Here is a 25,384-nt window from a genome sequence, read left to right on the forward strand (position 1 = left end):
TGTGCTATGTTTTTAGGTGAGTAATCTACATAAGGCTTCTATTAACAGCTGGTTCATAGCAACAGTGTACTTCATGACCTAGTAGTAAGTGTTTATCTGAGCTACTGTACCAGGAAGTTCAGGCTAAAGCAAAAAAACCCCAAACAAACCACAAAAACCCCAAACCAACAACCAAGGAATTTAGCAGTTAACACATAAAGCCTTTCTAATTACCTTCATTTGTAAAACAACAGTATGTGACTTTTTAAAAAATCTTTGTATAGTACAAATATTTACTAGAATTTGAAAATCTTCCTTTACATCAGCTCTTGTGTGTTCTGAAGAGCTCTCTCGGCAGGTTAGACTAAAGAGATATGCCATTTATTCATAATCTCTGTAATGTCATGATATACAAATTAATGACTTGGTGTTTTCATGCAGTATATGAGAGTTGCCCGTACCACATAACTACTGTTATTTGGTTGAGTTAGGACCAATGTCCACTGACCATTGTTTACTTGCTAATATTTATTTCTAATAACTTTTGCTTTGTGTTTGGTTAGGTAAAATGGACTATGGAGGTGGTTTGTTATGGACTGACCCTCCCTCTGGATGGCGATACTGTGAAATACTGTGTCGATGTATATACAGATTGGATTATGGCTCTTGTATTACCTAAGGACTCCATTCCTTTACCAGTTATTAAGGAACCAAACCTTTATGTTCAAAGCATTCTCAAACATCTCCAAAATCTCTTTGTACCGAGGTGAGTGTTAGGGCTGGGACACTCAAGAGGCTCAGGAATTCGAAGCTATAGTCGGCAGGTAACCTGTCAAAGAGGCCTGGTGAGCCGTGGAGGCTCTTGATTAAAATAAGACTGCTGTCATTGCAAAGCTAGGAGGAAGGTCTCTCTCCAAACCCGTTTTGTAATTTTCAGTAGCAAATTGAGTTGTTGCTGCTCTGTTTAGGTAATTAGAATTACAGATCATTCATAGACTTGAATGTTTACTGTTCTAAGAGCTTGAAGAACCATCTCTATTAATGACGGGAGGGCGGGGGGAAAGGTTAAATAGCATCACTGTGACCATGTGCTTGGTATTGTGTAAAACTGAGATAACTAAGAGCACATCATGGCAATCCCATGCTTTGTTTACTCAAGACTTGAGCATATTTCTGATGTGTTGGAGGATCTTGCAGTAAGTGGCTGCTTTGTGCCTGCATCTTATTGCCTGTTAAATGGGCATAATTATGCTGACCATCTTTTGCTGGTAGTTTTGAAAGAATCCTGCGGAGGAGTGCTTGCTATCTGACAACCTGGTGTTACACAAGATATCCTTGGATGATAATGCTGAGATACATATGCTTCTAGGTCTTGGACAAAGTAGTGTTGTCAGAGTGCTCAAATATCGTACTTGGTTCATCGTTTATGACAAGTTTACCTGCTGCTGTTGAATACAGCAGCAGGATAAGTAAGAGGATAAGTAAGAGGAGATTATTTAATGGTGCCCTGTGAAACAGTACTTAAATGTTAGCTACCTGAAATGACTTCAGATCAATGTTTAGTATATGTCTCTAAGTACTAGATCATCTCCTTTTATCAGTATTAATAATGTAGCACTGCAACTGGCCTTCAAAGTGTTCTGCTGCACTTGGATCACTTAACTTTACCTGAAGGCTTTGTTAATAAAGGGCTTTGAATAATAACTCATACAAATGCAGATGAATTCATTGCTATTTATTGATTGCTTCAAAGTCTACCACTTAACCTTAGTTGTCATTGCTCTTAACTGGTATTGAAAAAAGTGTTTTAATTCCCATTAAAGGATGGTCAGGGCAACAGCAGAAATCTGAGGAAAGCACGCTTCTGGATTAGACTTCTGCAGAAGGTTGTCTCTAAGCTTTAATACATGCAAAATAGTCTACTGTCTGGGAACCTTTATTTCCTTGGCAGAGCAGAGAATGAATTCTTCACTAGTCCATTAAATAGTTCTTGATATGATCCCTTGACTGCTTTTCACACCAGGCGCCCTGGTAGCAGGCAGTTCAGTAGTCCTGTTTCTTGTATGCTGTTGGCACACGCTGCCCTTCCACCCTTCTTCTCTCCCAGCTTCGTCGATGGAGCTCAATGCAGGGTGGTAGACTGCATGTGATGGTTGCTGAGTGAAATAACTAACATCCAGAGACAGGGCGGGCTGGAAAAGCATTATTTTAAACACTTCCTCCCCCCCACCCCCCCCAGTCTAACTATTCTATTGTTTTTCTTTCAAAAGCCTCTGAGGTGTATCTGAAACACTGTTTTTCATGGCTGTTGCTGTCAACACTTCACGTTCAAGTCCCTACTCTGTTTTCAAGAAAAAGAACTTAAAGTTCAAGTTTTGTCCTCCAGGGAGCTGTGTTCAGATTTCACTCCAGCAACAGGAAGACATTCTGTAATGGAAATTATATGCAGAACCGAGCTGTGCACACCTTGCTTGAGTGAAAGCAAAGGCTCGTATTCTTGTGTGCCTGTGGAGGCGAAGAGGAGAATAATTTCTGGTTTTAACCAACTGATGCAGGGTGCTGGTGCTGGTGGGCTCCTGTAGAATACTTACCCAGGAGCTCTTGTAGCAACCTGCATTGAACGATCTCCTGGAAAAATCTCCTGTTCTTGTGGTGTAAATACTAAGCCTTTATTATAAGCCTATGTCCTATGGAGGGTTGTGATTAAAATAGCTTCCTTCCTCATCCTGGTTTTCTGGAAACGATGTAGCTGTTGGTTTGGCTGCCTTAAAAGTGGTGGCTGAGAGTTGCGGTGAGGGTTTCAGACCCTGAGGAGGATGTATAGTTGAGGCGTGAAATGTGGCAGCCTTAAGTGAGCAGTGCAACTTAAATAGCATCTCAGGAACATGCATACACCAAATACAAAGCAGGTGTCTATAAATCATTCTAGTTTGGATGCTCAGCTGAATCAAATGTTTACATGTACAGTCCTTGAAATAGTGTGGTGCTGAAAAATACGAACAGTGAAAGATGGGTCAGTCAGGTTGCCTTTCCTCAGTCTGCCGGACTGACTAGAGAGAGGGTGCTTGCATCCTTGCCTCCAGCACCGACCTTCTGTCCACCTGATGAAATGAACACTTCTTTCCTTGATGCATTTGAGCAGTCCCCATGCAACCCCCAGGATTTCCATCTCTAGCAACCCCACGATATTCAGGAAGCCTTGCAGATTACTTAAGCAGCAGTGGTAGTTACTGCTGTCAGATAAAGTTTCAGTGCCACAAACTCTTGGAAGCACAGAAAGAAAATATGAGAACTCTCTCCTGTTGCCTCCCCAGGAGATGAGGTGTAGATACCAGGGTTGTCTGTGCAACTAAAATGTCTGGAATTGCTTGAGAGACCACGGAACACGCAACTGTCCAAGTGTCATAGACACTTCTTTGTAGTAACTTCTGCTTCTCATATGAAATCATGAGAACAATTCCCACACAAAGGAGTGTGGGAATGAAAAGGCCAGGTTCTGTAGAAATCTAGACATGAGTCTGCAAAATGCTGCAACCAAAGTTTGCTGTTCAGTTCACTTTGTGGACGAGAGGAACTGGTAGATGGATGGGGACTTGAGTTGCCTTTACCGGATTAGCTCAGAAGTATCCCATTAGTAGTCTTGCATATGGACCTCCTACATGTAAGCCCCCTTCGTATAGATTCCTTAAATCATTGGGGAAAGAAGTCTTGAAACAGGCTTTGAAACTTCAAGCCTATCAAGATTAAGGATATCTTTTGATTAAAGTATCTGCTCTGTTGTCACTTAGGCAAAAAAATAGTGCTGTAACCAAGGCCGGGCTTACTTGTTCCAAGCTTTCTCGTTCTATGGAGACTATCTGTTAGGATCTAGTGCTAGCATCAGGCAACCCACTGAAGCCTGAACTGTGACTAGTAGTCTGCAATTTTGCATTAGGTATTATCTTGTCTCTTTGTAATCTTGTTCCCAGTACTGTAAGACAACATTTATTCTATCCAGATAAGAGTTGATAGTATTTTTAAAGCTTGTCTGTCAATAAGTGATCTCAGCACGAGCTACTATTCTGTAAGAAAAGCAGATCTCTATCTAGTGGATCAGCATGTTCTGAAGATGCTTACCGTGCAACATGACTTGTGGGTTATACCACATTGAAAATGTTTGGTAGGAATCTGGTAATACTACTTAGTAGTCCAGTGGAAGGTAATATTTTTATGATTTTTTTGGTCATCCTTTCAGTAAGTGGTAGGAGGGACGAGGAAACGGCTTACAAGTTGAAATATGGCTTCCATATATTGCATGCTCTAATTTCTAATCTCCTCTTTCACCCTTTAAGCTTTTAGGCTTCCTCAGCTTTGTTTGCCAGTGTCCCCAGTTACTGTCCAGAACGTTTCATGTTACTCTTTTGTACCCATTCTGCCTTGTCCAAACTAATTGATGGGAAGAGAGCATGCTGCTTTGTGCTGCTTCTGGAACACTTCATGTCGAGTGACTCAGCAGTGGCAGTGTGGAACGGGTTGTTACTATAGGGAAAACCTTGATAATATCAACTTGTTCCCTGTCTTCCTTACTTATCCCCTCTTCCTTTAGTCTGATCTTCCTATTTAATGACCCTCTTCTATACTATTTTTTTTCTCTAAATCCAAGGAATTGGGGGTAAGAGTTGGATCTACATATGGAAGCAAGGGGAGAACTAGGAAGAATTTAAATTAGTTTGCTAACAACATTTTCTCCTAATTTTGCCATTTTCCTTCTGAATTATGTATGTAACAATTAGTGATGTCTCAACTACACTCTCATTGTTCGGTCTAAGATAAATTCCTTTGGGATAATGGGTTGTGCTTGCTCCAGTTAGTGTTCGCTCTACGGCGGTGGGTTCTGTGTCATGTAGAGAAGAATGTTACGGTACATCTTGTACTCATTAAGGCAGAGTTAGAATGCTTAGAGACGGAGTTAGGGTGCATAGAAGCATATTAGCTCGTGTTCTTGGCTCTCGTTCAATAATATCGATGTTTCCTCTTGTATTTGCTCAAAGTTCAGATTATTGTACGCATCACTGTATAGTTCTCATTTAGAGACTCAAGTATTGTTTTCTTCTCTTGCAGGCCAGACCCAGGATCTAGTCAGATTAGACTGTGCTTGCAGGTTTTGAAAGCTGTCCAGAAACTGGCTCGTGAATCGACAATTATGGCAAGAGAAACCTGGGAGGTTTTGTTGTTATTTCTTCTTCAGATCAATGACACTCTTCTAGCAGCTCCAACTGTGCAAGGTTCATGTTCAGCTTCCCATGTGGTTCAATTACTGGAAAAACCTTTGGCTCTGCTTGATCTTGAGCTGCCAGGGGGATGGAAACAGGGTTTCCACCTGTTAAAAGCTCTTAGTATCCACCAAAGCGCAACAGCTCACTCCTGATTCTGCTACTCTACTCTGAAATAAAGCATTGTCAGAAAAGACTGAGAATGATTTGGAGCTGAGTTCTCCTAAACATATTTTTGCAGAACAGTGACTGTACAGGAACAGTTCATGGTGAAGGGTTTCAGATGATGTTGTTCCCTATGTGTTTCACTGAAACCCCTATGTGTCTTGCTGTTTGGCCTGCCTACTGGAAAATAATATTGTCAGTTTATACTTATTTTTTTAAAAAAAGGCATCAATATAGAGTGCAATAGAAGACAGCCTGAGATCAATGAATTCTCAGTGTCCCTTAGTGACACATGTATGTTGGCTGGGCTTTATACATTATGTTTAGCCTTGTAAAAAGGCTAATTGGCTGTAGGAAGCAACCAGGAATCACTCTTAAACAAAAAATGATGGAAAACAAATGAACTTAAGAATCTTTATGCACTTAAACTGAAATCTCCTTGGGAAGATATTTGAAGCTGTTTAGATTGAATACTCACTAAAGGCATGCTTTATTTCTGTTATAAGGTGGCATTGCTGAGAATCTGGCCGAAAAATTAATCGGCGTGCTGTTTGAGGTGTGGTTACTAGCTTGTACACGGTGCTTTCCAACACCACCTTACTGGAAAACTGCCAAAGAGATGGTGGCCAACTGGCGACATCACCCTGCAGTAGTTGAGCAGTGGAGCAAGGTCATCTGTGCCCTTACTTCCAGGTAGGAGAAATCCCATGGAAATAAACAGATGTGTATGGGGATGATCATGGTTATACATGTTTTTCTCTGGAGTTGCTTATTTGTGGAATGCAAAACAAAGTGAGGGATCTTGCTAGTATCCTTGGCTTTTATTGTTTGTGTGTGTGTGTCTTCATTCTGCAAGTGAAGATCTGAATTGAATCATCTCTGTTATTGTGTAAGCTCAGCATCTCTCTGGTACTTAGCACTTTACAGTGTGTGCATATTGGTCTCCATCACCGTGAATCTTCATCGTGTCCCATGAAGAATGAGTCATGAATATTAGTGTAGCATTATAGTCTATGTTTAATGGCAGCCACCACCAAAATTATTAGGTGCTTGTTCCTACTGCATGTTGCTGCGTTTGAGGTGACTCTGGGACTCCACCTCTCCCGCCCTGTGGATCTGAAGCTGTGCTGTAACTGCCTGGCGCTTGTGCGCTGGTAGCGGGGATGCGATGGGCCAGCAGCAGGCTGCAGGCTCTCCTCTGAGCAGTGGCACTCTCCTCCAGGGAGTATCAGAGGAGAGCTGTACCAAGCCTCGCTGGGCATGGGGACAGTGAGGATCCGTGGGCTGTGGGAGAGGTTAGGCTGTAGTAGAAGGCCCTGAACAGTGAGGGGAGTCTCGGTACCCTTAATACTGTGGTCTTTGTGGTATGAAGCCTTTGCAGGACAAACCTCAGCCTCTTGGAGGAAAGAACTAGATTAACTGGTGAGGAGCAGGGGTCTGGGTCTCCTCCTCCCAGCTCTCCTGAGACATCAATAACCATTTCTATGAAAGTTCAAAGATGCGTTAAAATTGCTGCACTGTGAAAAATCCAATAGTATGCTTTTGTGCAAGGGTTTATTTTAACTCTGAAAAATTTTGCTTTTGAATTACCTGTCAGAATTCCAAGTGTTGATAGATTCCCCTCCCGCCCCCCAGGTTATGCAGCTACTTTTTAAACCTGTGGGAAATAAAGCTGCAATACAAGTTCTGTGTATTTCCCACGCTATTTCTTTAGCTATTTTTAGCTCATTAGATGTAGCGTTGCATAACAGAAAATATTTTATGATTCACTGGTCTGAAAAGAACAGCTCTGTCTCAAAACATGCGTTGGTGTTCTTCTCGTGCACTATGCCCACACTTTATCTTCTACTGTTGACTAACAGTCTTAGTTCTGTTGATGCATAGTAATCTGCAGCTTTTCTGTAATGTTTCAGTCTGCTGTTCAGTAATGTTAGTTTATGCCTAATACGTAGAAAGCTGAACTCCTCTGAGGCTAACTTTAAGTTCAGTGGTATTTTAAACTGCACTTTTAATATTTTAATGAAGCTCCAGCTTCAAACGGTTAAAGTGGTGTTTTAGTAAACGATTTTCTGAATTGGGTTATTAGCAATAAGCTGAGAGTAAATGTCTCAAAACCATATGGAAAATTATATTTGGAAGTCTGTACACATATGCAGTGTTAATCTGTATCCATGGCTATGACTTCATAGCAGGATGATACTAGGGTCTTACTTGTGTTGCCATACCAATAGATACTTCTTTTACCCATCTCGGGTGCTTTAAGTCTATTTTAACTGTCCTGGATGTGTGGATTGCAATTTATTTCTGTTTTCAGTCATTCTTGAAAATTTCAGTTAAGATTCGGCCATGCTCCTTGAAAAACTGCTTTCTTGTAGCTCCTAAGGGGAGAATTGTGAAGTAGTGCAGTCTACTGCAGAACAGAGAGATGGGGCATGGCTTTGCATGGGGTGTGCCCAGACACTTCTGGCTTTGTCAGAGCTAGGTAATTCCTCAGCAAAAACCTGCCATGGAGCGGTGCCTCTGGGGCACGAGATGTAAACGGGTGCTGGGGCATCAGCGTGGCGTACTGGAAAGCAGTTACTGCCTGGTGCAGGTGTGTGTATTTCTGGTTTGGACTTGAAGGCGGCCTCGTGTCCTAAATATCACTTGCTTTGCTATCCAAGCTAGTTACTATGATAGCCTGTGATTCCAAACACACTTTGCGTGTATTTTGCATTAGTTGTGCCCAGTGCAGGGGGAAGTGGAAGATGGTAATTCAGCCTATTTAAGTCTTGGTTTAGGAGTCAGCCGTAGACTTCTGCTCTCTTCCCGTTTCTCCTAGTTATAATTACCTTATCTCTGTAAAACTGTGTCTGAACGAGTGGGCAATGATGAATGGGACATTTCTTGTCCATTACAAGCAACTCTTGGCTTAGAAATAAGGGTGCAATAACTGAAGCAAGAAATGGTGCTAAAAGTGGGTTTAGCTTAGGGAAAGATAAAAAACTGATTTCTGGGAATGCTAGGATATTGAGAAGGTGCAACTCTGATCTCTTGCATCTTTTTAGAGAACACCAAGATTAAGTTCATCAGGGAAATTGATCTATAAGTTTGCAAAGCTGGGGATCCAGCAGGGGTCAAATAAGACAGCAGTGGCTCAGTGAAGCTTATTGGTGACTCGTCAGGTAGTTATAGCACATCTAGAGAAAGATCTCCATTTATCTAAGCTATTATCCTCATGATATTGCATTGCTGTGAAGCCCTCTGTGGGTTTGCTCTTTGCTGTTCTGCAGCTCCCAGCTTCTGCAAAACGTAGTGCATCTTTTTTGAAGAGCTTGCTACTCTGTGGATTGCAAATCCTGTGCTGCTTGTAAGATGGCATCGAGTGTTGCCCAGTGTGCTGGTGTAAATTGTAAGTCATCAGTAACTTGGAGTTCAGACCTGTAAACTGATGTGACTTCCTGGTGTTATTGGACGCTTTAGCTAAAAAGCCTTGAGGATAAGGGCTTAAATTCCTTCTTTCCACACCCCCCCCCCTTTCTTGTGTAGCATCTCGTCAGTTATGTATGTACCTCTGTAAACTGGTAACCCCCCTGGCTGAACGGGTGGGAGAGCTGCCGTGGGGTGTTAGGCCTTAACAGCTCTTTGATTTGGTTGGACCTTTGGGCAGGCTGCGAGGCGTGTGCCCTTCAAAACTTTAAAAGGGCTAAATGATTGTATAAAATAGGGATCTCTAGGAAAACTTGGGATGTTGTGTTGTTGCTTGTGGGCTCGCCTGTGGACTGCTGATACCTTTGAGGCTCAAATGCACTATTAAATTTTGGGGGAGTATTAACTGAATGACAGATCTGTCTGATTTGCTTTCTAGGTTACTGCGTTTCACATATGGACCTTCATTTCCTCCATTTAAAATTCCCGATGAAGATGCTGGTCTGATTCCCCCTGAAATGGATAACGAGTGCGTTGCACAAACTTGGTTTCGCTTTTTACATATGCTGAGGTATTGTAATTACAGCCATCCATTGTTCATATTCTTGCATCGTTTCTATAAATTTGCATAACAAATGAAAAATTTCCCTGGAGATTACTAAGATTAAGCGCCTAAATAGAATAAAGTGTGAGACTTGTGTACTGCGGCCCTGCAGCAGTCCAGGGCAAGGTTGTGAGTAGGTTGTTCAACTCTGAACTCTTTGACTCTTTCAGAATGTAAACTGGTTCATTTAATTAAAAAGTTTTTAGTTATTTGGCATTTTGGAGGATCTGAAAAACAAGACTTCAATACAATTTTGTTTCTCTGAGATAGCAAACAGGAAAAGCAGAACAATAGCTCTGAGAGATGTATACCGGTTCCATTTATTTGCCGGGGTGTTAAATTTAACCTACAAAAGATTATTTTTAAAATGGGTGTATCTATAGCTTTCTTCATAGAAACACAGACAGTTAATTTTAACATGCACATTACTCTTCCTCAAATACACAACAGAACCAAGTGGCATGCTTGGTTTTAAAGATTCTTGGGAATGGCATGGCATTAATGTTCTGAATGGCCAGAATAATAACCTTTTTATATAAACGTTATGTACTAATTAAAGCTGGATAAATGTTGGACTGTTGAAAATCTATTCCTTAACAGCTTTTTTCTTTTCAGTTAGTTCTTTTTCTTCATTCATGGTAGTAATGTCCCAAGTACTCTACTCTTCAAATCTGGAATTGCTATTACAGGATTTATATCAGTCAGGAAAAATTGCTCAAACTTCTACAACCCACTCCCTTTCTTGTCACTGCTTGCTGGCAATATTTAGTTCATTGCTTACCTTTTGAGAATAATTCTAACAATGTAAGGACCTCTTAAACTGAGTTCAAAAGACCTCATAAGTAATTAATCTTACTGTAACGATGGGATTACTCTATCAAGTGTCTGCTCTGGTTCATTGGATCTTAATAAAATTATTCAGTGTATTTGGGTAATGTTTGGAATGAAGACAACCAGGAAGTTGATTTCCTGTGATGGAGTAACAGCTAAAAATATATTGATGTTGGATGCTGTTTTGTGTTGTTGTTATTTAAATGCCTTAAACTATTGCATCTTTAACTATTTTTAAATCCTGACAGCTGTTCTTAAATTGACTAAAATATATTTTGCTCTCTTTGTGTGCAGTAATCCTGTGGATTTGAGTAACCCAGCCATTATTAGCTCTACCCCCAAATTTCAGGAGCAGTTTCTGAATGTGAGTGGGATGACTCAAGAACTGAATCAGTACCCCTGCCTTAAACATCTGCCTCAAATATTCTTTCGTGCCATGCGCGGGATCAGCTGCTTAGTGGATGCATTCCTAGGTAATGCTTTTGTCTTACCTGTGGATAGCTAGGAATAGTAACTTAATCATTATTTTATTCTCTTTAAATCTGTCTTATCCATAAATACAGCCATAACAAGTTATCATTTGCAAGTATATCCTGGAATTGATAGGGAAGGGACCTCAGATCACTTTCAAATGACTATCTGTATACACAATGATAATATTTGAATGCATGAAGTTGTAGATGGCCTTAGTTTCAAATGCAAAACAAATAAATAAATCTGAAGTCTAAAATAAATCCAGCCATCTCTTCCCCAAACAAGGCTTCTTTCTCTTTTTGTCAATCAACACTGCAAGTGTTATGCTTTTAGCATGTTGTGAGCACTGACCACTTTGTTACAAACTTTGTGGCAACAGCTGTGTGCAGTGCCTGTTTTTGAGGTACTGAATGTTGACTGCCATCTTCAGATCTTTGTACCACAAGTGCAAATTTCACTTGCTTTGTGATTAGTGGGTGACGAGGACTCCTGAGAGGAAAAGCTGTGTTTCTTTGTGTCTACTGGTAACTGAGTAGCTCAAATTTGACTGAAAGGTAAAGTAGATGTAAGCACTGGCTGGTAAGTTTTAAGTAACACTATATAGCACCTACAATCTAAGGCATTATTCTTAGTATGCTTCAGGCTTATTAAAAATTCTTCAGAGATAATGTGCTATTGTGAACTCTGAAGAGCTGCCTCTCTCCTACTGCTTTTTTGCTTAAATGTATGCAAACAATGTTGTCATCTGCCAGAATTGTGAGCTGATGTGAGACTGCAGAAGGCTTGAGCAGATACGTAAACTGTGTTGAGAAAAAAAATTGGCTGTGAAATTAGACTGTCAGCTTTTACCTGTTTGTCTTTTGGAAAAACCTCAATAGTTTAGTCCTTTTAAGCAAAGCACCTCAAGAACCTCCTGTCTTACTGAATTATAAGATTCTTTTTACTAGAAATACATTCTATGTTTCTGTAGAAAATATTGCAAGGAAATGGTTTATTGGTACTGTATTCCCCACTGCAAACAAGTTTTTGTTGCTATAGATTTCACTTTTGTAGAAAAAGCTTTGTTTAAAAAGTTGTGATGTAAAAGAGCAAATGGTCACTTTTCTTAAGCTGTGATATTGATTCTTGAAACCCCTTGTGTCCACTATGTTCTTCCAGACGTCCTGCCACCAATTTTAAGGAGTTTTAATGATTGCTTTTTACTAATACCAGATGTGAGATTTAAAATATTCAGTAGTTTGCCAAATAATATTGTAATTTGTTAAAGGAGAATTGTATATAGGCAATATATGGCCTAACCTTATGCAAACAACCTCCTTGTTACTCGTTAAATTCTGTCTTCCTACCTATGATAATAGGATTTGGCAGTCTGCATTGAAACAATAATTTAAAAAAAAAAAAGTTCAACTGAGCATTGGTAGAAGGTGTTCCTCTGAAGTGTCTTTTCCTGGCTGTGTAAGCTGAATTAAAATTTTCTTGAAAAAGCTGTTAAATATATTATGTATTGAGGGGGGGGGAAAAAAACCCTATATCCAAGGTTTTTGTGAAAGTGTGGGTAGTAATTACTTTTCGGTGAATAAAATAGTTTGTAATGTAAGACTCATGAGGGGGGCATCTTGTGGTGGAGGCAGGGGAAGAAGCTGAGCAGCTGTGAGCTCTGTACAGTGCATGCACCTCAGCTGGGATAGCTGTTGTAGTGAATTCCTCTTGGACCTTAAAAATAGTCTGGGGTTCTTATCTGAGACTTTTAACCCACTAATGGTGTGCTAGTCCTTCTTGTGTTCTGCATCTGGCTGCTTGAGACTGCATTCCCACTGAGGCGACAGCGATCCCGTGCGCAGCTCCTTGTCTGGATGCAGCAGTGGGGTGTGTGACGGTGTCTGGGGTTGAGGTCTTCCACCCTGGCCAGCTGTGGAGCGCTTCTGAGTGTCCCTGGCAGCCCAGACTTTCCTGTCAGCATGCCAGGAGCTTTGCTATCTACATGAGCTTTTGGTAGGATGTTGAATTGGAGACTTCAGACTTCTGGAGATCTCATGTAGCAAGATGAAACTCCTAGGGTGATGATAGCCCACCGGGGGTTCAAAGACAAAGACTGCAGACTACAAGGCATTTGGGCACAGCAGAGCTCTTGGTGAAATTAAATTCAAGCTGGAGGTATGAATGCGAGAGTGTGCTTAGGCAGACTTTGGAGCTGCAGCGTGGACCCCTTCAACTAAGGCTAATGGGAGATCTCATTGCCTTCTACCCCAAGTGCTAAAGCACATGGGTTTTTATCTCTCCCTCCCTGATATGTACTTAAATGATGTGTGCATTTGGCAAAATACTGTGTCCTCTTTTCCAAAAAAGCGTACCAAAACAATACATTTCATAGTGCATACTCTGCCCTCTGCATGGGGTGTAGCACTAATGGTTTAGCAGGAGTTAGTTGTTCTGTAATGTGTTAGGAAAATTACATGTGTGCTTTAATTAACGTGGTCAAAAAAATCTACGTCAGATCTTCAAGCACACTGCAATTCCACACTTAATTTTTCAAATGGGGTGTGAGAGCGGTGGTATTCATTAAAATGGGATGTGAGGGCGGTGGTATTCGTTAAAATGGGAAGAAGTGGTGTTTGTCACTTCAGGTGTTGCAGGGGGGTAGCTGCTTCTGATTCTGACTGGGAAGAGTAGCTTTGTACACCACAAGTATTTCCCTGAAGCTGGGTAAAGACTGATCTAATGTCCTGCTGCTGCCAGAAAAATTATAGCTTGCTCTGCTTTCTTACCCCATCTCTTGTACTGCCTTAGTATTTGACTGTTCAGCACGCTGATTCAGCTGATAGAACCAGCAGAAAACTGCATGGTGGATGGGTTTCATCTTCATCTAGTGAGCTAAGTTGGCTTTGAAGGGTCAGACATCTTAGAGCCATCTCAGGATGGGGCGTGGGAGCTATGGTTGGGAAAGGCAGGCAAAGGTGAGAGGCATCTGAATTTTGGCAGGAGTCAGCACTTAAATTGGCTTTGACAAATGAACCTTGCCCTTTCCCTCTGCCTGCTCCTAGAATTGGTCCTCCCATGTGCCATTTTCCATGATCTTAAGGTGTGGGTTCTTTGATGGTTTTTAATTGTTTGCTTATCTAATGCAAGCAGGATTTTCTGTTGCTTGTGCATTCATTTCTGCTAATAATAAAAGGGGAAAGATGTTTTTCTCACTACTGCTGTTTTGGGGGACAGGGGGGAAAGCTATTCTATTTACAGAAGGCCCAGATGCTTACTAACTGGGCTGCTGTGTATGAGCCTATGGAATTCTTGCTGAAAGCTTGCTTTATTTCTTGATCTACAGGCATTTCACGACCCCGGTCAGATAGCGCACCACCCACGCCAGTAAATAGGCTGAGCATGCCCCAGAACACTGCTACCAACACCACTCCACCCCATAACCGAAGGCATCGGGCAGTGACTGTGAATAAAGCAACGATGAAAACCAGCACTGTAAGATTTCATATTCTGTATTTAAGTAGCTAACCCTTTTAACAGTTTCCTCAGTTGGAGGAAGTAATTTCCTTGCCTGTAGGAGCTGATCCGTTCTTCTGTTCATATAGGTAACTACTGCACACACTTCAAAAGTGCAGCACCAACCCTCCTCTACTTCTCCGCTCTCTAGCCCCAACCAGACAAGTTCTGAGCCACGGCCACTACCAGCTCCTCGCAGGCCAAAGGTTAACAGCATCTTGAACCTCTTTGGATCGTGGTTATTTGATGCAGCATTTGTTCACTGTAAACTTCATAATGGAATAAACAGAGACAGCAGCATGACTGGTAAATATTGCTGAAAAAATATACATACACTTTTTTCCTTCTTTTATTGACATTTCCTACCTGCAAGATTAACATGCATAATAAAAAAAAAAAATCTGAAGTGCTGTATTGTGGTTAACCCCTCCCAGCTGAGCCAGCACCTGTTATTAACCGAGCAGGTGGTTTGGGGGCTTTAAAATTTAAAAAAAAATCACTTTTTACTATTAAATACTCCCTTGCTCTAAGAAGCATGGCAGTCCCAATTATGCTAGTGGGGAAAATTTTATTAAGTGAAGGAAATAATGTGATAAGAGTCCACTTCCTAATTTGAAAGCTGCTTGAGTATTTCTCTGAGTAATAGCAACCTTTTATGGTGACTCTTTAATGTTTGAAAAATTCTCAAACATCACTCCAGATACTGCACAAAGTGGTACTTCTCCTTGTTTTTGGAGAGTGTTATGAAAACAGAAGTCCTTAAAATAGCAAGTGAAGTTGCTGCCTTTCAGTGACGGTTGCTGCGTGTTTCCATATATGGCTTGATACCTTGGTTGTCTTCAGTCCTTAACTGGTAGTTTTATTTTGTCTCCTATGCTTTGCTCAGCTTTAGAGCTTGGGTGCTTTGAGACATGATAGCAGAATTAGTGCTCTGCTCAGAGAGGCTTTTTAGCACTCTTCTTCCTTTTGGTAATAATATTCAGAAAAGAATAAACTTTCTCACTCCTTGCATTTTTCCTGTTCTTCATGTAGTATTTTGAATGTCTGTTAAACTCTTCCAAGAGATCTCTCTCTCAGGAGCTCGCTGGCCTAAGTAAGAAAAACAGGAGGAAGAGGTTTGTTGTAGCAAGTTGGGTTTATAGTGGGACTTGACAGCAGCAGATAAACAGGTGATCTTCCTTGCTTGTTGTGTCACAAATCCCTGTGTGGAGGCGATGGGTTCAGGATTTGGGATCTGTTAAAGGTATTTTTGGGTATGCAGCACATGGCTTTTGAAAGTGTTCAGTCATGGATTTCTGTGGTAGGAGGTTCAAGTCCCTCTGTAAAAAGCCCATGACACATTGCTAGAGAAACAGCTGAGCTTAGGAAGGAGTAAGGCATAACTTGAGGTTGTGTTCAGTGGCATATGCAGCTCATTTATTTCTGTATTTAATGCTTTTCAGATTGATTGGATCATTTTAATTTTGACATAACCTGTATCTTGAGCAACTTTAATGATGTGCTTAACCTGGAAAGGATGTCAGCTGAGATGCTGCTTATGCAACAGTGTCAGCTGTAAACAGAGGTGTTGTGATTCTAGCAGAAGTACACAGTTGTCCAAAATCAAAATGATTGACTTCCTTGAAGGGGTGCCAGGGCCTTCTATTCATATATGCAGTGTCTTAAGTCACCTAACAGCAGTCAGAAAAGTGTCATATTGCTAGCTTTACAGAGGGACTGACTACCTTCCTGAAAACTAGAAACAGCTATTTGGAAATCGCTTGATTCTGTTCCTCCTTCATGCTCTTCAGAGCTGTCCACAGCGAGACCAGTCTTTGCATGTCATGTGTTCTGCTGTTTATTAGCAGCAGTGGATCTGAGAGAATTACACTGGTGGAGACCCAGAAAACCGGCTGTGTTATGTCCTGCTTTTCTAGCGATTTGGAAGACAGAATTAACTTAGAGAATTTAGTCGAGTTTTTGCTGCCCTTCCAGGATGTCATGAGTGTTGTTACCTCTGCGTAAAGTACTGGTCACAGCAATGCCATGGCAGGCTGTTGGACGAGAGTGAACTGAAGATGGACCCATACTGCTGAAGCTTTGTAGAGAGGCACCAAAGTTGGATTGCCTGATTTATCCTTCTGCTCAGCCTCTGCTTTAGGTAGGAAAATGTAGCCAAACTTGTAAAGGGCTAGGCTCCTACGGTTTCTGTTGACTTGAAGCATCAGTGTCTTTTGAATCAGGTTTAAGTCCAAATTGAAAAGCTTCTGTTCTGGGAGTCTAATCTGTGAAGCCTGATGCCTCCAGGTCTTTTCCTTCTCGAGCAGTGTAAGGCAGAAGGTGCTGTGCTGGACTGATGAGGTGGGCCAGGAGGGTTGTGTACTGTGGTCCCCCTCCATCACACGAGTGGGGTCCACCAGTAATAATCAGATCTGCATGTTGTGCCCATCCGCCTGACTCTGCTCATGCTGCCCAATGTGGCTTGAAGAAAGAGGGCAGCAGAGAAGGGGCAGTTAGCTGCCACAATCCCTATCCTTAGGAAAGAGGACAAAAATAAATCTGCTTGTTAGAAGACTTCTTTTTTGCCTGCAGGTTGGCTTTATACCTGTACATCATGGTCCATCTGCTATCCTCCGTAGCCTGGTAAAGTAATGACTTTGACACTAGCTTGAATATTCTTACCATGTTTGACACTGCTGTTGATAATCTTTGCATTAGCTTCAGGAAGCACCATTATTTTTATGGATGCTTTAAATATTTTATGATTGGGAAGTGTCTGCACTTAAGATCAGCTTTGCTATGTAGTGTTGTCTTCCACTGCCCCACACACACTGTTTTTCTTTTAGGTCTGGGACTGCAGCTGTATAAGATCTCAACAGCTTTAAAACCTTCTAATGTTCCATTTGTTTCAATTCCATGCAGTTAAGAATTTCTTCTCTTGTAGCTCTCTGATATGATTTCTCTGTTTCATTGCTGGCTGGAGGACTGAGGACCGCTTTGAAAAAGCAAGAGGTGAAATATCTTGATACAGATTGCTCCTTGGTCCTGCAGAGAGATCCCCTGCCCTGGGACACCTTTCTGGAACACTGCATTTTCTAGTGCGTGTTTCTTATTCCTCTTCTGTCATGTGACACGTGCGCAATGAGAACCCGTATGGCGTGATTTCTAGAGAGGTATTCAGGAGCTAAATGCAAGTGCCTAACAAGTAACCCTGTGGATGGGCTGCTGTCTCAAGTTCTAGTTCAGAATTTAGTTCAGTTCTTTTAAACGAACCCTGCTGATTCACACGGACTAGCACATTGTCCTTCTCCCATCTTACAACACAAGTCTTTTTGAGCTTCAGGAAGTAAAGAGCAGTTGATCAAGGCTGATGTGAATGAGTACCTATCTACCCTTGCTTTTCTAGTTGTCCTAGAGCCTCATATATCTTACTTCTTGAGCTCTTTAACCTCCAGAAAGGAAGTCAAGAAAAATGACTGTGGTGGAAAAAATATGCAGCTTTTTGTAGGTTCTGAGCATAAAAAATATCTGGATGGTAGCCGAGCTTGCTCTACCTGACCCTGCTTTTGGCAGGGGGAGTGGGAAGTGGTGACTGTATCATCTCCAGAGGTCCCCCTCCAGCCTCAGCTCTTCTCTGGTTCTGTGAATGTAACTGCTGCCCCACTGGTGTCCAGTTTTCTGTCATCTTCATTGGTAAACTTCTTGTAGCAACGCTTGCATGGTTCAGGATAATTGTATGTGTTTCATGTTTGTGGTTGCTGTGCTTTTGTCTGTCTCTTTGGGAAGAGAGAATTGTTCTCTCCCACAAGATTAGCTGGATGTCATCTGTATGCGTCTGAGTACTGGTGGAGTTTATCACCTGGAAAGCAGCCTTCCTGTTTGCTCCTTGAGCCCCGTTCTTCCAGATAGTCTTGTGTCGTTGTTTGGATTCTGAAGCAAAACAGCGATTTTTCCATTGTTGGCGTAATGCTTTTGTGCCTCGAGTGTTCTGTATCGGGTTTTAGTTTCTGCACAGACACCTTGATGGTGAAGCTTTATGGCTGTATAGCAGGCAGCTAATGACCATTACTCTGTATTGTGGTGAGAGAGGAAAAATTATCTGTTCAAAAATGCATAGTTGGTTTGAAAGGAGCTGGATCCTGCTGGTGTAGTCTTTAGAATTAGACGGCTGCATGGTATTTATTTAGCTGTCAGTGTGGCATGAATAGCTCCCTATGATTGGTACTTGAGAAAACTCCTTCATAAGAAATTTGCTATGAAGCCTTCATGAAGTGAACCCTGGATGTGACAGCTCTGAGGTGTGTGTGCATGTGCCAAGTGTAGTTTCACTGGCAGGATGTGTTTCAGTTTGACAAGCTTGGCCGTACAGTGCATGCTGCTGCTAGCTGCTGTCTTCAGCAACTTGTGAGAATTGGGAGAAACTCCTGAATGCCTTGTGCCAGCATTTCAGCAACTGACTCTTCCAACCTGATGGGCTCATTCTTAATCCTTGTAGCTAAAGAAGTCAGTCACAAGCCTGCCAGCTGTGTGTTTTATAGCAGCTGAAGGAGTCTTAGGGGGGTTGCTGGTATCATCCAGGTGCTATTGGCAGTTTTACCCTTGTCTCTTCTGGCCCTACTGTCATTAATATTAATGTCCCAAAGAATGTTCCTGGGGGCCTAGGAGCGAACTCTGAGAAGCCCTGATCAGGGACATCTTGAGTGTTGCCGAGAGGCTTGGTCACAGGTCTTGGTCTGACCCTGCACGTTCAAAGCAGCAGCTCTTGCGAGGTGGCGGCATTCTCTCCTGTTACTTGGCTACTGGAGTCTTTCCTCTCTTCTTTCTCTGGAGATTGCTTTTAAGACGTTGATATTTCTGGTGGTGTTCTGCCTTTTATTTCTGCTTTGAAGATTGTTGATTGAGCTGGTGGTCAGGGGAGGCATGCCCAGGTATCTTGCTGCTGTTAAGGGCTGTTAGCAACTTGGGTTAGGGTAGACGGAGCTGTAACATGGTCAGGAGCTCATGGTTTGGAAGGAGGAGTGTTGCTGTGAGGAGGCTCTGCAGGTAAGTCCCCTTCCCCCTACAAGACTTACCCCAAGGCACAGAAGCCTTAGGACAGCCTGGTGTATGCGCCATGTACGGTGCAACGTAGGGAAATGTACTTGAGCTGGGAAGGGTTAATACATCCATTTAAAGACCTGATGTGCATTGATATGAATGGCTCTAAATCTTATTAGTATTTTGTAACTTTTTGTTCATTGTTTTGCATGGTACTTTCAAAACCATAATTTTGGACCTGAATGCCAATTTCCTATGTGTTTAACGAGCTTGCTATATCATAAAGCTTTTAATCTATTTTTTAAAAAAGCTAAAAGCTTCTTAACTTATATTACGATTTCACCATCTTAAAAGTATTTTATAACTACTGCTGTCCTTTGATTTGTTTCCATTTTATTTCTATTATCTTGCAGCATCTTTTATCCAAATTCTTCTTTCTTATAAATCTTGTAAGTAGGAACCAGTAGCTTTTCCTTAATTGCGGTCATGCTTTTCTTTTTCCATAATCCCATCTTTTATTTGTAAATTCATTCTCATTGTCTCTTGTAGCTTTTGCACTTTTATTTGAAAAAGACAAGTGATTTTTTTGTGTGTGTTTTTGAATGGGGAGGATTGTTGGCAAAAGCAAATTAATATGCCTGAATCAGTCCCATCTTTTCTGTACTTTAGTCTGTGATCATGCCATGAGTTTCAGGACTTTGCACTAACCATGTTTTTTTTACTTAAAGCTTATTTTACAGACCTAGTGTTTGATTTGTATGCATTGTGCATGTAGTGTTTTTTTCCAACTACAATATATTGCTGGATAGCTTATTTAGGACAAAAAATGGCTCATGGGAAGATGCATAAAGATTTGTACTTATTTGCTACTTATGTCATGAAAATTTGTAAGGTAACCATAGGTTAAACCACGAATTAGAGTTAAGAGTAGACACTTGTCATTAGGATGTTGCCTTTAAAAAAAAGAAAAAGAAAAAAACACCCTATCTGTAAATTAACAAGTATTCCAACTGTTGAAGTGTTAATGAGCCTTTGTTTGCAAGACTGTTTGTGAACCTGATGTTCCCCAGTGTCCCAGGCTTGAGATAGAGGAGGTTCTCTGGTACTGGTGGAACTACATTGGCGTGGTTCTGTTAGGAGCACACGTTATCTGTTGTTTGGTTTTGTAGCTTATAAAAGTTTTGAAAATCAATATAGTCTTAGCTAAAAATAAGGAACGTGCTTTTTCTGCCGTTAGTAATCCAGGAGTGAAGTTGTCCAAGAAGAGAAAAAAAAAAAATAAAATCACAGAGAGCAATATACCTTTTTTGGTTGCCATCCTGGAAGAAAGGATGCAGCCAGCAAAGCGAGTAGCCTCCTGCATTGTATGCACGTGATACTGATGTCTGAAAGGGGGACCAGAAAACCCTCTAGAAAGACATGAACTCAACCTTCCTGCAGGGAGGGAGCACAAAGCTGGGCAGAGCCACGTCCCAGTAGGTACCGGCGTGCTCCCAAGAGGCTTTTGTGGGGCAGGGAGTAGGAGAGGGCCGGCCTCCCTGGTAGCTGCTGTCTGGAGGCTGCCTAACCTCAAATTTATTTGGCAATTTCAGTAGTCACGTGAGGAGAGAGGGACCAAATCAGGAGAGTGGGTTTCAGCAAATTTCTCTTTCTGATATGGGTCCTTAGAATTTTTTGGTTATTTTTTAAGAAGTATGTTTATACAACAAAATTGGATCAAAGCAGCTTGGTGTTCAGAGCAGCATAAGAGCACTTGCCATTACTGTGACTTCCAAGCACCGTCTAAATGTTTTTTGGTATTTTAAGGCAGCAAGGCAAGATCATACTTCATTTTTCTGGAGGTGAGAACTAGATGAGGGAAGATCCTTGTCCTCCAGAGAGGGTAGGAAGCTAATGTTGGATATAAGCATACTCTTCCCAGCAGAAAGTCGGGACAGACTCTAGAATATGAAGGTCAGTTGTTGTCATCCCTATAAAGAAAAAAGTTAGTTATACCCACAAATACTTCCTAAACAGAGGCACTGACTCAAATGTAGTGAACTAACAAACAGCTTCATGATAACCACTAAATTTGATTTGATCTTTGTGTCCAGGATCCCATGAGCCTGTTACATACGTTAACAAAAGCAGTGAAACACTGTTTTTTCTCTTCCCAGCTATAGCAACTCAAGCTAGTGTGGAGTTCCGCCGGAAAGGATCACAAATGTCCACAGACACAATGGCTTCCAACCCCATGTTCGATGCGAGTGAATTCCCAGACAACTACGAAGCGGGAAGGGCGGAGGCGTGCGGGACACTGTGTAGGATATTTTGTAGCAAGAAGACTGGGGAGGAAATATTGCCAGCTTACCTATCCCGGTACTAACCTATCTTCCAGTTGCTTTATTGGTATAACTTTATGGCGCAAACTAATTCGCAGTGAATAGCATTCAGTTACTCTCTGAATCCTGTGGTGCCAATCCAAAAAACCTGGTTACCCCTCAGATGCTGTAGGGGGGGATCCCTGGCTAAACTGAATAGTGATTTCCTTTCGTCTTCTCATGATGCTGGTTTTCACTGGATTTTCTTCAAGCTCCAGTTGAAGGGAAGTCCCTTAAAGTGCCTCCCAGCTGGAAGGAACTTTTTGATGCTTTCTTGCCTCTTGTATTCTGGCTTTTTTAAATTTTTTTTTTTTTTAAATTTGTCACTGAATATTGTTCAGGTGGAAAAAGTAAGTGTGCAGACATGAGACTTTGTACACTTTATTGTACCGTGAAGGGTCTTACGTTGTCAAACACCACAACACTGGGATGGAAGGTGTTTGTGGGTTGTTTTGGTTTGTTTTTTTTCCCTTTAAATATAGAAATGCACTAATATTCCATTATTTAAAACAGTTGTGTTCTGAACTACCTCTGTTTACAGTTTTGTTTCTAAGAAAATAAGGCAATCTTGCTTTTCATAGTGTACCTTTTTTCCAAACTTTTGTTAAAAAGTGAAATAGCAAAGGCTGGAGGCAGAGAATCAACTTTAAATCATGACTCTCCCAAACTCTTCAGGTACATTTGTCCCAGATAGCACCAAAACTTTCTGGAAGACTGAGCTATTTTATTTCTTCCATGTTGTAGTTTTTTGTGTATAGATAGTTCATCTTGCCCAGTCAGTGAGATTTGTCTGTGTTTGCAAGCCTTTTAAAAAAAAAAATAAAGGGGATATAAGTATTCTCTAACAAGAAACTGCAAAGAAACTAACTACTTTAGGATGATGGCCAGCTATGTTCCTGCCCCCCTGCTTTTTCATTTGAACTGCCTATGATGGATGTGTTTGGTCTCATTTTCCAAATTGCTGATCAGTGTGTCCTGTCCTGTTCCCCCCTGAAAGATTTTACAGTGTATTTCTTGTGTTGGGGAGTTAAAATCAAGGTCTTGCTACCATCCTTAGGTGGGGAAGGGAGCAGTGGGAGAGCACATGATCCAAGCACTGTTAGTAAACATCTGGGCTGTATTTGCCCAGCTCCCAGTCCATGTGTTGCAACAAGTCAGAGGTTTCAATAAAACTGTGCTGCGCTGGCTTTTCACATGAAATACACGTGATTTGTGAGGGGTTTTTTGTTAAGCTGGTTAGGTGTGTTTGCCTGTGCTAAAGTAACTTGGGGGGAGTGCTCATATAAACGTTTCCTAGCTCTGATTTTGAAACTTACTCTATTTTATATAGAAAAGATCAAGTAGTGGCTGCACATTCTTGTTCATGTGGGATGCTGATGCTTTTTATGTGCAAATAATTTAATCTTATCTTTCTTTGTCAGATTTTACATGCTTTTAATTCAGGGTTTGCAGATAGCAGATTTCGTTTGCCACCCCGTTCTTGCCAGTGTTATTTTAAACTCCCCTCCTTTGTTCTGCTGTGACCTGAAAGGGATCGATGTCGTGGTTCCTTATTTCATTTCGGCGCTTGAAACTATTTTACCTGACAGGTAAATTGCTATTTCCATATAAATATCATCAGAAATGCGGGGAGGTATTTATCTTCTGGGGTTTCTGTCATTCTTGAGTAGCTCTCACTGAAGGAGTTCTGTAATGCGGGCCCCATACTGTGTATGTATTTGATAGCGATAACAGCAGCACTTCATAAGCTCTGATTTTTAATTTTATTTAATGCAATTTTCTTTAAAGCAATAGCAGTGCTTATTTTAAATGAAATATGCGAGTTGTGTTATCTACATATTCTCTGATGAAAAGCCCGATCTGTAAGAATAGGAAAAAAGAGTGGTTTAGCTCAAATATATTGAAAGCCTACTGATTTTTAAGTAAAATTTCACAGGATATTCATTAGTGACTGTTGCTGCAGTGAATTCATTGAGAGTAATCTTGCACATCATTAAATAGAAAAGTTGATAATTTAGGCTGGTGAAATTGGAGTAGGTTCTTAAACCAGAAGATATAACCTTACTTGGCAGAGCTTTATAGATTTCTGGATGTTTTGCTAAGTAATACTGCTCTGCGCATGCCTTCTTCAACATATGTTTTATGTCTTGGTAGTGCATTTCATTTTGAAGTTATGCATAAAATATTTATCTTCTGGGCTTAAATCTGAGCCACTGCTTCTTTTGGATAGGTCTTGTAAGTGGAAGAATTTGCTGGTGGCTACTGACAAAAGTTGATCTATTTGCTAAGCAGCTTGTATTTTATGCAGTGTGCGCATGAGCATGTTCTGCGGCTCTCTGATAATCCTGGGTGTGTTTGAGTTGTCATAAGCCAGTAGAGGCTCATGCCTGAAACTCCCTGCTTTGAAGATGCAGTAGATGAATAATACTTGCATCAGCTCATTGCTTTTGTATGGGGTACAGAATCCTTAGCAAGTGATGGTTCCTGCATGAATTCATTGTGTTATTGCTGCTGTTTAAAAAAAATAAGAATCCTGAGCCTAGAAAGAAACAGCTACATTGTACACTGCAAATTATTTAAAACCACTGGGTGGCTGTCTGTCTAATTTGATCTTAATTAAATTTGGCTCCAAATTTCTGTGAAAAGTTGATTAACTGTATGATGCTTTGATTTGCAGAGAACTCTCAAAGTTTAAAATCTATGTAAACCCCACAGAGCTAAGACGAGCTTCGATTAACATCTTGCTGTCTCTGTTACCTCTCCCTCATCACTTTGGAACCATAAAGTCTGAGGTAGTAAACTTACCACTTTGTTTTGCATTTCCATTTTTGTTTTTTCTTGTTGTTTTGGAGTGGGATTTGGATGACTTGTGGGTTTTATTTGGTGTTCTATTTAGCACTGAAACTCTTACAGCAAGTGTGTAACAGTAAGACTGTATTAAAAGTTGTCAGTAGCAATGTGTGCTGTGGATATTGACTTTTGAAACCAATACCATGTTGGTGTGTTCTCTAATTGATACTGAAATAAATGCATTTTTCCTTCAGGTTGTCCTGGAAGGGAAATTCAGCAATGATGACAGCTCAACATATGATAAGCCAGTAACCTTCCTTTCCTTGAAGCTGAGGCTTGTGAATATCCTTATAGGAGCTTTGCAAACGGAAACAGATCCCAACAACACTCAAATGATACTAGGTTATTTCAACTTTTTTTTTTTTAACTGTATTATAGAAGTATCTGTCTTAGAATAATATGATTTATTAGTCATGTGTTGCTTTGCAAGAAAAAAGATTAAATTCCTGGCAGGTTGTCATCTGTATAATCTCCCTCGTACTATGAAAACATCTTGAAAAGCCTCACATTTTTGTTAAAGCAATCTCTCTCTTCTTACAAATGTGGAATAGTACTTGAAAAGTAGAGGCAGAAGTAAAGCACATCCTAGCAGTAAAAGTCAATCATAACTAGGAATGGAAATAGGAAAAAATGTTGGTTTAATATTGGGAAGGATTCTTGACTAATGGGTTACAGAGAACACTTTAGGTTTTGGCATGATTGAGCCTAGAAACAAACTGAAATACTGGGTGACCAGTGGTCCAGCACTGGCAGAACACACATGACATTTGTTTAGCACTGTGTAAACCCTCAGACAAAAGCTTTGGCATAGAGTCTGGAGATGCATCATAGTTTGGCAACAAACTAATGGTAATGAGTGTATTGACATTATTCGGAATACTCAAAGTAAGTAGAAGCTGAAAACTTGAATAGTGCATAATCTGTCAAGTTAAATATATTTTCAGACTAGTAAA

The 25,384-nt window shown here is 40.9% G+C and overlaps 1 protein-coding gene across 5 annotated transcripts in view; it reads left to right on the top strand.

The window, feature by feature from the left end:
• Window positions 1-25,384, top strand: part of RALGAPB (Ral GTPase activating protein non-catalytic subunit beta) — a 64,852-nt gene that overhangs the window by 7,156 nt on the left and 32,312 nt on the right. For 3 of the 5 annotated variants that reach the window (XM_087749482.1, XM_087749483.1, XM_087749487.1), the window contains 12 exons: window positions 543-745; window positions 5,080-5,243; window positions 5,903-6,089; window positions 9,244-9,375; window positions 10,534-10,712; window positions 14,036-14,184; window positions 14,295-14,511; window positions 19,635-19,670; window positions 21,378-21,579; window positions 23,003-23,170; window positions 24,259-24,373; window positions 24,626-24,773. In XM_087749482.1, the coding sequence (XP_087605608.1) occupies window positions 543-745; window positions 5,080-5,243; window positions 5,903-6,089; window positions 9,244-9,375; window positions 10,534-10,712; window positions 14,036-14,184; window positions 14,295-14,511; window positions 19,635-19,670; window positions 21,378-21,579; window positions 23,003-23,170; window positions 24,259-24,373; window positions 24,626-24,773 (1,900 nt within the window). The remainder of the gene's footprint in view (window positions 1-542; window positions 746-5,079; window positions 5,244-5,902; window positions 6,090-9,243; window positions 9,376-10,533; window positions 10,713-14,035; window positions 14,185-14,294; window positions 14,512-19,634; window positions 19,671-21,377; window positions 21,580-23,002; window positions 23,171-24,258; window positions 24,374-24,625; window positions 24,774-25,384) is intronic. The other 2 variants (XM_087749484.1, XM_087749486.1) reach the window with 1 other exon arrangement.

This window comes from Nipponia nippon, unplaced genomic scaffold, assembly GCF_047370975.1.
Source record: "Nipponia nippon isolate SJK-2023a ecotype South Korea unplaced genomic scaffold, ASM4737097v1 scaffold_13, whole genome shotgun sequence".
Classification (NCBI taxonomy): domain Eukaryota; kingdom Metazoa; phylum Chordata; class Aves; order Pelecaniformes; family Threskiornithidae; genus Nipponia; species Nipponia nippon.